At 46.1% G+C, this 13,323-nt stretch overlaps 2 protein-coding genes across 2 annotated transcripts; one reads left to right on the top strand and one right to left on the bottom strand.

Annotated features, from left to right (window-relative positions):
- Nucleotides 1-22: 22 nt before the first annotated feature.
- Nucleotides 23-6,615, bottom strand: ajuba (ajuba LIM protein). The gene is made up of 8 exons (XM_068728249.1): nt 5,022-6,615; nt 2,588-2,689; nt 2,320-2,387; nt 2,152-2,214; nt 1,058-1,188; nt 843-894; nt 662-730; nt 23-562 (listed from the first exon to the last, which is right to left on the bottom strand). Exons 1-8 carry the CDS (start codon nt 6,571-6,573, stop codon nt 434-436), a joined length of 2,166 nt encoding a protein of 721 aa, XP_068584350.1. The 5' UTR covers nt 6,574-6,615; the 3' UTR covers nt 23-433.
- Nucleotides 6,616-10,809: 4,194 nt separating this feature from the next.
- On the top strand, nt 10,810-12,334 carry mrpl52 (mitochondrial ribosomal protein L52). Its single transcript, XM_068728380.1, has 5 exons — nt 10,810-10,914; nt 11,118-11,187; nt 11,555-11,622; nt 11,885-11,949; nt 12,059-12,334. The coding sequence occupies exons 1-5, from the start codon at nt 10,881-10,883 to the stop codon at nt 12,209-12,211; spliced, it is 390 nt and encodes a 129-aa protein (XP_068584481.1). The 5' UTR covers nt 10,810-10,880; the 3' UTR covers nt 12,212-12,334.
- The last annotated feature ends 989 nt before the right edge of the window (nt 12,335-13,323 follow it).

The following is a 13,323-nucleotide window of genomic DNA, read 5'->3' as shown; positions in this document are numbered from 1 at the left end:
AAAAAAGGTTTGTTAAACTGAACACAAATGAATATTTATTACAACATACAGAAATTACAGTAAAGTTTTTCCCCCAAATTGTACAGATTCACGTAACAAATCTTACAGTAAAGTCAAATTTAAGTGCAAAATGTTTGCTAGCGATAATATATTTACAAAACAGTTTAGCAAAATCCCTTGTTCTTCTACAGCAAACAGTAGCCACATTGGGGTAAAATCCAAAAAAAAAAAAAGCAGTAGTTTCTTTCCCGTTCCCTTAAAACTATGGTACAGTAATAGTACAAGAAGTACAGCAGGCAGTACATGTGACAACAGGGGACAGAAGTGAATCAGTGGAAATGTCTGAATTTCAGCAGTTTCATCGTGTGACAGCATGTTAAGACCAGCTTTAAGAAAAAAAAAAAAAGAAAACCTCCACAGCACACACTGATCATCAGTGTGTGCTGTGAGGGGGAATGTGTGTGTCGCACGCTCTGCTCATGTGACAGGCGTGGCAGAGGAGATGAGAGTCCAGAGGGAAGCACTGCGAGCCGGGCTTATCAGAGAGCTGCTTACCACACTCCTGGAAAAAAAGAAAAGAGATGCAGATAAGGACAGGAATGCACACACAGGAAGTGAGGTCAGGAAACAAGAGGAGCACAGCGAGCTAAAGATTGCTCACCTCGCAGTGGTAGCACTCGAAGTGATAGTCCTTGTTCATGGACACGACCCTGAGGATCTCTTCGCTGCCCTGAGACGCAAAAAGAAACAAAACGTTCAGTCACCTGGAACAATCTTTTTTTTCTCTCTCTCTCTCTCTCTCACACTCACACTCACACTCACACTCACACTCACACACTCACCTCGGTCGGTAGGATGGGCTGTAAACAAGCGGCGCACTTCGGGGCAAAAGTCCTGCAGAACGACAGGAGAAAGTTTTATCTGGTAGTAAAAGCCAGCAGCACCCACACGAGCAAAAAAAAAAAACTGAAATCTGACACAAAATGACGAATAGGAAAAATACAGATAAATATTCCGAGTCACAAAGCAGCACCAGGACGGCGCTCGGGTGTCTCACTTGTTGTAGTCGGCCACGCAGTAGATGTTGCTGTGATGGTCCACGGTGAACGGGACCCCGTCCAGAGCCTTGGAGCAGACCACGCAGCGGAAACAGCCCGGGTGGTACGAGTTCCCCAGAGCCTGCAGGATCTGAGAGCCAAGAACGCCGAGACGTAGTTAAGACGCTAGAAAAACATCGTCTCCTTTTCCTCTTGAGTGGTGTTCTTTACCACAGACTGTATGTAGGTATGCTTAAGTGTATGCTTTGCTTAATTTTTACGTCTTTTATCTTGACAAATTGTAAAATCCATTTGCAACTAAATTAATTTGATTTTTAAACATTTTCGCCTTAACCCTCGAGTAGCTGATCCACTCTCCTCTAATGTAAACAGTGAACGCCTCCCATATTTAGCATTAATATGATTTGTATTAGTGCTTCATCAATACACTGAGCAGCGTATTAATTGGTTCATCTGGTATTTTAAATGATACAGCTGTATGATCACCAATCATTGTACTGTCTTACCAACATATTCTACTTTTCGTTAGTAAGCAGACCAGAAAATATGAGAATAAACTTTGTTATTATTTCAAATGGCCGTAGAAAACTTGAACTTGGTTAAGCCGTTCACATCATGTGGAATAATGCCGCCTGTGGTTCTCACACTCTGCTCCATTTCTATTTGTGTTATACGTCTTAAGTGGTACAAATATGGTAAAAAGTTTGAGGGCAATCACTACAGAGCCATATTTCTTAGTTTAGAAAAAAAACAAGGCAAACATTCCACTGAAAATCTGCCGTGGGAACCCAAAGAGGAGCCAATAAAAATGTGTCCCTGAATGTCTCAATCCTCTGGGGGGGGGTTCTTGAAAGACATTCTGGGAAACAGAGGACGCATGCAACTAAAAACATTCACAGGGCAGGTTAAGGTTAAAGTAAATCATCCTTAAATCTAGCCTAAGTCTCAAGTATTGAGAGGTCTTTGTAGCACGTCTTCACGTAGCATGTTCTCACACACACACACACACACACACACACACACACACACACACACACACACACACACACACACACACACACACACACACACACACACACACACACACACACACCTGTTCGAGGATGAGGTGGCCACACACACTACACTTCTCAGCGGCAGCCTGGAATCCTGAAAACTGTAATTACAACAGAAGAGATTACCATTAGAAGAAAATCAATCCTCCGTCTCCCGAGTGTGCGAGAGACGGATGACAGAACACGCCCTGACCCCGCTCTCTCACCATGTAATCCTCTTTACAGTACACAGAGCCGTTGACATTGTAGAAGTCCTTGTTTCTCAGAGTGCGTCCTGCAGAGAGAAGAGACGACACGTTTGACTAAACCCGGGGAACTGTTCCCTCGCAAACGGTTAAAAACGTGACGTTTGGAAAAAGGTGTCGGTGGTAGAAATTCACTACGTTTAAATACTTTTAAATCATTGTTGTGTCTCTGAGTGTGTGTGTGTGTGTGTGTGTGTGTGTGTGTGTGTGGGGGGGGGGGGGTACTCACCACAGGACACACAGGTGAAGCAGCGTGTGTGATAGAGGCTGTCCTGAGCCTGGCAGGCGTTATCCGCCCCGTACACGCCTTTCCCACACTTCACACAGGCTCCTGCCAGCACAGAGAGAGGGGGAGGAGGGGGGAGGAGGGGGGAACACAACAGACACAAACATGCATTTAGACGGGAGTAACGGCTCGGCGGGCTCTTAACACTCCGTTTACGACGCATTCCGAGAGGATGTGTCTGAAATCCAACGCCACACAGAGTGTCAACACTTGTAAATCCTCTCGTTCGCACCACCTAGGGGATTTTCACACAGTTAGAGCCCGGCTACCCACGCCAGCCTGTGTGCTCATCCACCCAAGTGTCTCCGTCGAAGCTCTGTTATTAAAAAGGGAAACTCCACCGGATCAGACTCTTTTTTTTTTTCTTTTTTTTTTGTCGTTCCAGAAAATAGACCCTTTAAAATTTGACTTCAAACCCCACAATTGGAGCCATTTTGGAGATTAAATGAGCCTCAACTACCCCAGGAAACGACACCGCTTATTACCGACATCATCACTTTTGCTGCTTCCTTCTAGTCAATGGAAGATAATAGTCTCTCTCTCCCCCCCCTCCACTTAAAAGTAAATTAAACAAATGCCTAACTGCCACTTTCTGGCCAAATGTTACCATCTTTCAGCTCCTTTTCCCCCACTTTAGTGTCAGATATAAAAACTCCATTGTCATAACAGTTTGCACCAAGTCCACCAAATTAGCCCACCTTAAAAACAAACAGCCAGGCCAACTGTACAGCGACCCGACTTCTCCGTGTGTTTCTCATCTCACAGGACAGTTTAAGTACACGTTCAGCAAAAATGTAAAGTGGAAAAGTGGCGCGTTGGTCCGAGCGACAGCGTTTCTGTGATCTATTTAAAGCCCCTGCCTGTGTTTTTTGTTTTTTTTCCCTTCCCCTTTCTAATGTGGCTGAGGGAGTGCCACACAAAACTGAGAATTCCTACACTCTTGAACAGTCCTTTCAATATTTAGGACCGGGCACAAAGTCTCTGCCCAGAGCCAAGAGCTACAAAAAGGGAAACCATGACTCAAAACACCTTCTTTTTAACGCGTGGGAAGAAATCATTCACAAAAGATGAATTAGCTCTGAATCTAGCTTGGCTCACGGGGCAATACTTTTTTTTTATTTTTACTTTCTGTTTTTATATAATCAAAGTCACACTTTCATATAGGTGTGTTGGCGAGTGTCTGCTGAGCTCAGAGCGTCTGTCTTCGCGGCTCAGAGCCTGCGATTCCTTCTTAATGGCTGAGCGGTACAGTATTGTATGTCCCCTCCGGGCACACATACCTGAGCAGAAAAACAGGCTCCAGCACACCGCCCCTGCACACGCCAAGGCAGCATTACACACACACACACACACACACACACATGACTCACACACACACACAGCGTTACTGTGGCCTGAAGTCACTCATGGGGGGGAAACACACCCTGCCACAGAGACAATACACACACACACACACACACACACACACACACACACACACACACACACACACACACACACACACACACACACACACACACACACACACACACACACACACACACACACACACACACAGATCCTGAGCCCTAATCTTCTGTGACTCACAGTAATGGTCAGAGCTGTGTTTATAGGGCACCGTGTAATTTGTGTCTTGAGTGTTGCAGCAGAATTTAGCAGTTTAACGGCCGCGTAGATGCGCTGCATTAGCCCTCCCTCCCATGAGCACCACGCTGTCCCAAATTGGCAACGCCTGCCCGAGACGTCAGCTGACGTCACCTGATGTCTCGGGCCACAGGTGCCAACGTGAGTGAGTACACACACACACACACACACACACACACACACACACACACACACACACACACACACACACACACACACACACACACACACACACACACACACACACACACACACACACACACATCTGTCCTACGCGTTTTGAGATTTTTCTTTCTTCTCTTCAACACATCTACTTGTCTGGATCAGTTTCTGCAGCCGGAGTGGTTTTTCTTTTCTCCTTTATGCTTGGCATGCTACGACGCTGCGTGTCTCTGCAGGTTCCAGAAAAAAAAAAAAAAAAAAAAGGTACCATCCATCCATACACTCTTTCAACTATTAATCTGTCCGTCCATCCATCCATGCAACCCTTTCATTTAGAAGGAAACCTGTGATCTGACACCAGGCAGCGAGGAGGACAATAATAACACACCGAGGGCGGATGCCGGGTGACCCGGCGCTCCATTATGAATGCATGGGGTACCGTGCGTGAACAGGGATGTGATGTTACTATTAAACGCAGCTTTGTTTAACTCGTATCTTGGCTACCTTTCCTCTTTCCACGTGTGTCCTTAAAACCACTGTTAACAACGAGAAAAAAAAAAAAGGATCTCACCAAAGAACTCCTGGCGGTTCTCCGCGGCCTCCCTCCCAGCTCCCACTCCTGGATCCTCCTGAGGTTTGACGGGCCCTCCGGCTGAGCAGGGCCCCATTGTTATTGTGCTGGGTTTGGAGAGAGCCGTGAGGGCCAGAGACTGCTCTTTCAGCATCAGGCCCTCCAGGAGCCCCCCACCTGCCAGCGCAGCATCTCTCAGGAGAAGTCGGGTGAGCTCTTCCTGGTAGCGGGTGCCAGGCAGGTCCGAGTACCTGGTCCTGTCTCCCATCACGCCCCCCTCTTTGCCTCTCACTCCGGCCTGCTGCTCCACCCACCACTCCGGGCCGGCTTGGTAGCACGCGGCCCCTGGACTTCCTACGGCGGGCGGGTAGGAGTGTCGGCTATCGTGTGCCCCCGGACGCATCCCTCCATCCAAGTACTGAGTCCAGGCCTCCACGGGGGTCACCCCGGCCCTGCCTGGAGGGCCGTAACCAGCCACCGAGCCCCCCATCTGCATGGAGGGGCATTGCTGCTGTGGGGGGAGGCCCCCAGAGGCCGAGTAGCGAGAGTCATAGCCCAGGCTGATGCCACTGGTGCGGTTGCTGCTGCAGCGGCTCCCCATGGGGCTCCCTCCGCCGCCGCCGCTGGCCGTGCTGGAGGCGAAGCTGGACCTGGGGCTGACCAGCACCGACTCCTGGAGGCTGAACGACGAGCACGGGCTCAGGGTAGGTCCCGGGGGATAGAAGAAGCCTCCTCCCACACCTCCTCCGGTCCCATCCGATGTGCGATGCGGTGGATGAGAGAGGGACGCGGGCCTGGGGGTCTCCCACAGTTCACTGCCCGTGCTCAGGCGTTTGTAGAACAGAGCCTCCTGGAGAGAGAGGCGCTTGTGCCTCTCGTGCTCAGAGAGGTAGCCGGGCTCTGCCAGGCCGCCTCTGGGAGCCGACCCATAGCCCGAGGAGGCAGGGTACGGCGGGGGAGCGGAGAGAGGCGGCGGCTGGGAGAGGAGCTGCTGTCGCCTCACCAGCTGCTGCAGCTCCAGGGAGTAGCGCCGCTGATTGAGGGACGCCTTGGAGCCGAACGCCCCCAGAAGGTCACACTCGGGGCCCAGGCCGGACTCGCGCCTCAGGTGGGAGTCCACGCCTTCGCCCAGGTAGCAGGACGCCCGCTGCTGGGGGGAGCGACGCCTCAGCGGCGCCAAGGTGGAAGGGTGGAGCGGTTGCTCGCCATCCTGAGGGATGGCACCCACCGAGGAGGAAGATGGCGATGGGGAGAGGAGCTGAGGGGGAGCCATTCCCATCCCTCCTCCTCCTCCTCCTCCTCCTCTCCCACTGGCTGGAACACATGCATCGCTTGTGGTCGACGAGGCAAGCGAGAACGGGCCGGGTCTCGAGGGTGAGGCTGCAGAGCTGGGAGCCTGTGGCAGACCGCCGCCTCCGGAGTTGCCAGTGTTGGCGTTGCTGTTATTGGCGTTGCTGGCAGAGTCATGCTTTTTCTTTGAGCTGTTGAATTTCACACTGCCCGAGTCCGTTAGCTTTAACTTCTCCAATAACTTGCTTATCGGCCTGTCCATGATGAAGCCTTCTCGTTTGTTTTTACCTGTCTGGGGCAAAGTAAAGTCCTACAACCCCCCCCCCCCCCACCCTCCCACCCACCCTCCCCCCTTAAATTACAGATTAATGTGCTCAAATACAGTGTGGATACACAGCAGAACAACACAGTTCAAGTAAATCTAGTCTTCACTACGACAGATCAAAAGGAAGCTTTCAACCGGTTAAAAACTGGCCTTGAAACCAGCACAAACCTTTAAAAATAAGGACCCTTATATACACCCAATAAATACAAGACGGATAAATAAGACTTGTTAAGACATTTCAGGGTGGTTACATGACTTAAGTCCTCCGAGTCATCTGGTTTGCCTTCATGTGGATAATCCACTGGCACATGCAGGCTGCGGTGAAGAAGAATCCATTGGATTATTAGGCAATTACTAAAAGAGTTCAAGTCAATCCAGCCAGGAAATAAAAGACGCATACATCCAGGACACTTCGGCGTGACCTATGGTCGTGGAGGGCCTCCTTTGTGGACCCTCATGCGGCTCCACATCTGCATCTTCTCTGTGAGTTAAACTGTCTGAAATACACTTCAGTGAAGTCGGTGTGGTGTCGTGGTTATCCAGTGCGGTGTGCGGGTGTCTCTCTCCGTTTGAATTTCCTTTTTTTCCCCTTCTTTCTTCTTTTGTTTTTTTTAAAACACACAAAGCGGAGAGAGAGGTTCAGCGGGATGCAGTGCTAACAGTTATCACCACTTCATGAGGGTCCAGTGTAGACAAGAGAAATAAATCCGTCTGTGCACAGATAGTGGACTCACCCGACTTCTGCCATTCATCTCGGGGCGAAACGTGCTCGGAAAGAAAAACTAAAACAGCATTATTAACTTTAACTCAACGGAAAACACACGTATGCGGGACCAAGTCTCCTCAGTCCGTCCGTCCATCCGCCTGGAGCTCGGCTGCTTTTATCATTCCCCGTTTTCAAAAGGGAAAAAGTAGCGAAATAGTAGCGGAGAGAAGTTTTAGGAGAGAGAGAGGAGGAAACGAGGGGAAACTGGAGCTCCGTTACAGTCACGTCCCAGCAGACCGGTGCTGGACTAAACGAGTCGCTCGAGATAAATAAAATCCCTCCCCGTGTGCATTGCACGGTCGACAACTTTGTCTTTCTTTCTTGCCCCTAAATAATTACTTACCTCCCCCCTCTTTTTTTTTTTTTTTTTTTTTTTTTTGCAAGACTATCAAGCTAGCAATGACGGAGAGACACACTTCCGGTTATACCGTTTCAATATAAACTCATTACCGGCGACTGTTATATTTAAAAGGTAATACAATAGTATACGATTCGTAGTACAGCTTTTGTTTTGCTTCGCTTTGAAGATTATATACTTGTTTGATATTCAAACACTGTTTTATAGTTGTAGTCTCCCAAATGGTTATTCATTCGCCCTCCCTTTCGAAAGCTACACACACGTCGCTTTTATTTTGAAGGTGGAATCTCTGAACGACCGTTACGCTGCGTTCCGTCGGGTTGTCCAGCTTGACGCGTCACTGCTCCTTTATCAGTGAGCGGCGGCTCGTTTCCCCCCACAAGGGCCGGAACACCTTTCCACCAGCCATGACTGTTCCGTCATTCATACGCAAAACTCCCCTCAGAGGATGAGCACACTCCGCCAAGACCTGCTCTTTACAACAAAATAGCGATGTTAAATAAGAAACCTGCTCATGTAGAAACACAACAGCCGACATAATATATCACTGGCTTATTAGTGATGCATTAAGGTGTACCATCACTAATGTTGCACCAGGTAAAGTGTATAAAGGCCGATAGGGAACACTACTGGATAGCTTAATTCATTATTATAAGTCAGAATGTATTGGTTAATTTATATTGGGTATTACTATTTGCAAAATAACTAACCTCTGCAAGTATGTATTGGATTCAAAAGTACAATAGCCCTACTTCCGTCTGAAATAGTTGAGTAGAAGTATAAAGTAGCACAACATGGAAATATTCAAGTATTGTACAAGTACCTCATTGTACTTAAGTGCAGACCTTGGAAAGAATGTACTTAGTTACAAAGTTCTTCACAATAACAGATAAAGGAAGAAAAAAATGTGACTTTTTGATTTGGTGTTTGGTTAAACAATGACCTGTGGGGTGTAGGAGCAGCACTTTGACTCAATACCTCAATATTTCTAAAACCCTTTTAACCGTTAGGCTCGTATTTACTATGACTGTGCGCTGGAGACATGATGTGCTCATGTGGCTGTGGTTTGGCACGAGCTTAAACGTTGGACTGACCACTAAGCCAAACCACCACTGTAAACAATTCTGTTTTCAGAAAAGCCATTATTTAGTTTTTCCTCATATAACTGGAACCCCCAAAACCAAGCTTACTGCTGTCTCGATAATTCGGTTACATTTAGTTTTGTGCACCTTAATGTAAGCTATGACCTTTCATGTTTTAAACCGGTGGAAAGTATTTCAAGTACTGTGAGTACAACTATTACTAAATTTTCTGGTACTTTATACTTCTACTCTACGAGTAAGAAAGAAATATTGTATACTTTTTGCTCCCTTTTATTTACTTGACTCTTAAACTTATCAGTTATTTTACTAATTAAGATATTCCACACAAAACATATAATGTTATCTTATTAAATATTACATCCTTAAAGATTAATCTGCCAAACAGTTTATAGATTAGTTAGAATCAGCTCCACGTTGACCACAAAATGCTGCCCACACAAAAAAATAATAATAGATAATAACATATTTTATAACACCTTCCATATACTGAGCTCAATTTCAAATGCATGGTTTTTATTAATACTAATAATCTAACAGTGGCACTACTTCGTAATCGTCATTTAAAAAAAAAAAACTGCGTCGTTCGGGCAACGGTACTACTTTATCGTTCCACCAGCCTGTGGAATGTGCGCAGGGACACCGGTGCGTGAGGCGGCGGGTGAATTTTTTCGGCGTGTCTGAGTTCTCCAAGGAAGATACAGAGTAAACATCCCGCTACTATTTCAGGACCGGGCGGCGTTAGTCAGTCAGCCCCGATTCCGGCCCGTTTTTTTAAATTTTTTTTTTAGTGGCAGTTAGTGGACACACCTAAACACACAAAGCCCCGATAAAGTGACTGTGTTTGGCCCGTGTTTTAATAAGCTTGTCGGCTTTCTGTGTGTGCCCCGGAGCCCCCCCCCCCTCCTCCTCCATATGGGAGCCTTTTCGTGGCCCCTGCGGTTCACCGGAGTCCCTGCAACAGACTCTGGCGTTTAGCTCACAGGCTGCGAGTGGGAACTTGCCTGAAAAGCTAACAGAGAAATTCTTCTGGGCTTAGTAGCGGAGCACTTCATACAAAAACAATACTTTGAAGAGCTGCGAGAGCGGCGCGGTGCTCTGTCTGCATATCTGTTCCGTCTTTAGGCCCTAAAACAGACACACCAAGTCAACCATCCGTCTCAATCTGTCCCTCCTCGTGTGTGTTTGTGTAATAACGGAAGACATGCAAACACACGTGAGACCTTTTGGTTTTGAGTAATGTCGGCAGAAAGATGTGTTGTCCAAACTTCAAGTATCTCACTTATTTAAACCTGAGAGACAGATTACACACACACATATATATATATATATATATATATATATATATATATATATATATATATATATATATATATATATATATCTTTGACAAGATAGTATATCTCCGATGACGTCACCGTGACATCTCATTGTCTTTACTGACAAAGCTCACCCACAGCCTCGGGAGACGTTATTCAACTGTTGGCTGTGAAAACTACTCCTCGTGGCGAGTCACCTGACTTTGACATGTACAACCAGTGGAGAGCTCCTTTCATGAAATCTCTTAATAGATTATTTCCTTTTCCGCTATAAAGCCTTAACAGCAGATAGTTCCTTCATAGTAACAGCGAAGCGGGGCACTTTACATATTTAATTACGGGTAAACTTTGCATTAAAGATGCATATAGCAACAGCGGGTATCGTGGAGGACAAAATACCAAGAAAATGCAACAGCAACAAAGAGAAAAGGTTTCAATGATAGTGATGGCCGAAGGTATGGTCCTGTTATGGGGCCCTCAGGCAAAGAAAATTGCTGTTGGGCCAGCAACCACAAAACGTTTGCAAAATCAATGTAAAAAAACAACAAAGTATATATATAGTCACTTTCACCTTTTCTTGTCTTTTCTTTTAGTTATAAAATCCACTTTTCAGTCACAAAATAGTGACAATAAAGGCAGCCGGGCCACCTCAGCGCACCTTTAGCACCACCTAGTGGCCAAAGCGGAAGTGCGCAGACAACATGGCGGCCCCCGTGAGGACATTGTGCTGCTCAGGTGAGACAGAGGTTATTCACTGAAACTGATGTGTTTGAGACCCGTTAACACGTTTAAACTCCATCTTCGTTGTTGTACATATCTTCTCGTATTTACTCGTCGCCTTTGATACAGCTGCCCGCGTGAATAACCGCCGGAAATGCAGTAAGAGCTACGAATGCTAACGCTGATGCTAACAGTTGTGTTTTGTGGATGTGTTCCAGTGTTGAGGCTCTCCAGCAGGCAGTTCAGCACAACGTGTGGAGTACAAGCGGGGGAGAAATGGAGGAAAGAGTAAGTTCACTGTTAACACACTTTTAGCAGGTTTTAAGTATGTAATTGCAGTTAAATCCTAATTTATTTGAAGTCTAGTTTGGGTACATGCATCTCTACAGCACCCAGTCAGCTGACAAGAGACGCGGTAGTCCTTCTAAGATGAACTCTACTGATTTACACATCAAAGTCGGTCTACAGGTGTTAGGAAGTACTACTGCATACAGATGTGTAGAGCCTGTTTATGGCTGCATGTGTTGGGGGTTGAACTACTAGGCCACATGAGAATGGGGGACATCTGTGTTAGGGGGAGGTTGTGGGGGCTGCTTTAGGCACAAGTCCTCTCCTTCTCTGTTTCTACTGTCATAACGTTTGTGTGGGCTTGCAGACATGGACTCGCCCGAAGTGGCACAGAGTACGGCCCTCTGACAGATCTGCCTGATTGGTCGTTTGCAGGTATTGTAATATTTTGACCTCTTTTTTTTTTTTTTTTTTTTTTGTGGAGTCTGATATTAAGGAGGTATTATCAAGCATCTAAGGACACATTTTAGAGCTCGCATGAGGAGACAAGTCAACAGGGATTCATGTTATTTCCGTGTCTGGTAATCGCTCTCATTAAATTCTTCTTGCAATAGTTGGAGGAAGCGGTGAACATGTTGTGCTCTACTTGTAGCACACTTTGTAATTTCCTTTTTTTCCTGTTTGTGGAACGGGACAGATGGGAGACCAGCGCCTCTAATGAAAGGACAGCTGAGAAGAAAGCAAGAGAGGGAAGTCTTAGCAGTGAGTATCAACACCTTAAAGCATCTTCCTTTTTTTTTTAAAAAATGTTCTCGCCTGTCTGCTTCATCCATCGTTTTGTCTGTGACCACGGCCCTGCTCTGTCTCACAGAGACGTATCGTGATGCTGAACTCGGAGGTGGACAGAGGAATGGAGGCGTGGAGCGAAAAACAGGAGGAAGCCAAACGACTGGAGGAGCACAAAAAGTCTCTCTTACTCAAACCTAAAGGGAAGTTGCTAATGAAGAAAACATCTAAAAGTTAGACTTGTTCTCACGCTGTCATATCCTTATTGTGATTTATTGAATATATTTATGAGGACTTGTGGGTTTTCGTGTTTTTTTTTTTCATGGATTTCTGCAATAAATGTTCAGATTTACACTCTAAATATTGTTTTCCTCAATCGTTTCACAGACGTCACTCTTGAGTTAATGTCTCTCGGCTTCCACTAGATTGCAGCATTTCTCCTTTTTGTGCGAGGCAGTGTTGACGGCTCAAACGCCATTTTGTCCTGAGTTGGGCTCAGAGAGGAGTTTGGTCAGAGGAAGGGAGGAGCTGGCGAACATAAAGTAGCACTGATTGCTGTGTATGAGTATGTGTGCGTTTTTAAAGAGGGAGTTCACACCTTGGCATGCTGTTGTAACTCATTGTTATGACTCGAAATACGTGACGAATGTTCGCTGAAGACCACCTCGGTGAAGGGGCTTAGTTAAGTTTAAGCAGAGAGACAATAAAAAGAAAATCTAATGTGATGCCATCATGAGAATAATTGACAATTTTCACCTTTTTGTTGGGGCGAGTGAAGACAAATCTGTTCCAAAATTAAAAAAAAAAACTAGAGAAGGGGTGTTTTTCCTACAAGCGATATTTCGTCGGGCTTCAATACCAACAAAGAGGGGAAAAGTCTGAATTTTGAATGTGCTTTTCTGCAGCCCGGTGTCTGGAAAGATGATTAGCTCGCTGCAGCCAAGTTGCATCCCACAGAAAGTGATATTTCTTCGAGTATCGGCTCAGATTTTAAGTTCGGTGAAGTCTTAATCAGGCTGCAGAAACACTTATCTTTTCCTCCGTTTGATTTTAAAAGCAGAAACACGTAAATTGGCTGCGAAGAATGAACCCTAAACCCAGTTCTTTGTGTCTTTAAAGTTCTTAGAATCTTTTTTTTTTTTTTTTTTATACACCTCTTTTAAAAACATAACCGCACTGATTAATTATTTTGAAGAGAATCAAACTGAACTTTTTGTCGGATGCATTTAAGGTGCAAAGGGACGTTTTGCAGAGAGATGCTGAGCAGCTGTGCCTTTGTAGAGTCAGCACTAATTTAGTGTGACTTTGACTTATAAACAGACTATTTACAAAATGAGGTCACCCTCTCCT

This window comes from Cebidichthys violaceus, unplaced genomic scaffold (genome assembly GCF_023349555.1).
Source record: "Cebidichthys violaceus isolate CVI_PGR_0920_01 unplaced genomic scaffold, fCebVio1.0.p SCAF_41, whole genome shotgun sequence".
Classification (NCBI taxonomy): Eukaryota; Metazoa; Chordata; class Actinopteri; order Perciformes; family Stichaeidae; genus Cebidichthys; species Cebidichthys violaceus.
This window is presented reverse-complemented; position numbering and strand designations above follow the sequence as displayed.

Coding starts and splice junctions, on each gene's coding strand:
- ajuba (XM_068728249.1), bottom strand. CDS start 6,573: ATGGACAGGCCGATAAGCAAGTTATTGGAGAAGTTAAAGCTAACGGAC. Junction 2,388..2,587: donor CTTCACCTGTGTGTCCTGTG/GTGAGTACCCCC, acceptor TTCTCTCTGCAG/GACGCACTCTGAGAAACAAG. Junction 1,189..2,151: donor GCCACCTCATCCTCGAACAG/GTGTGTGTGTGT, acceptor CTTGGCTCTCAG/ATCCTGCAGGCTCTGGGGAA.
- mrpl52 (XM_068728380.1), top strand. CDS start 10,881: ATGGCGGCCCCCGTGAGGACATTGTGCTGCTCAG. Junction 10,915..11,117: donor GAGGACATTGTGCTGCTCAG/GTGAGACAGAGG, acceptor GATGTGTTCCAG/TGTTGAGGCTCTCCAGCAGG. Junction 11,950..12,058: donor AAGAGAGGGAAGTCTTAGCA/GTGAGTATCAAC, acceptor TCTGTCTCACAG/AGACGTATCGTGATGCTGAA.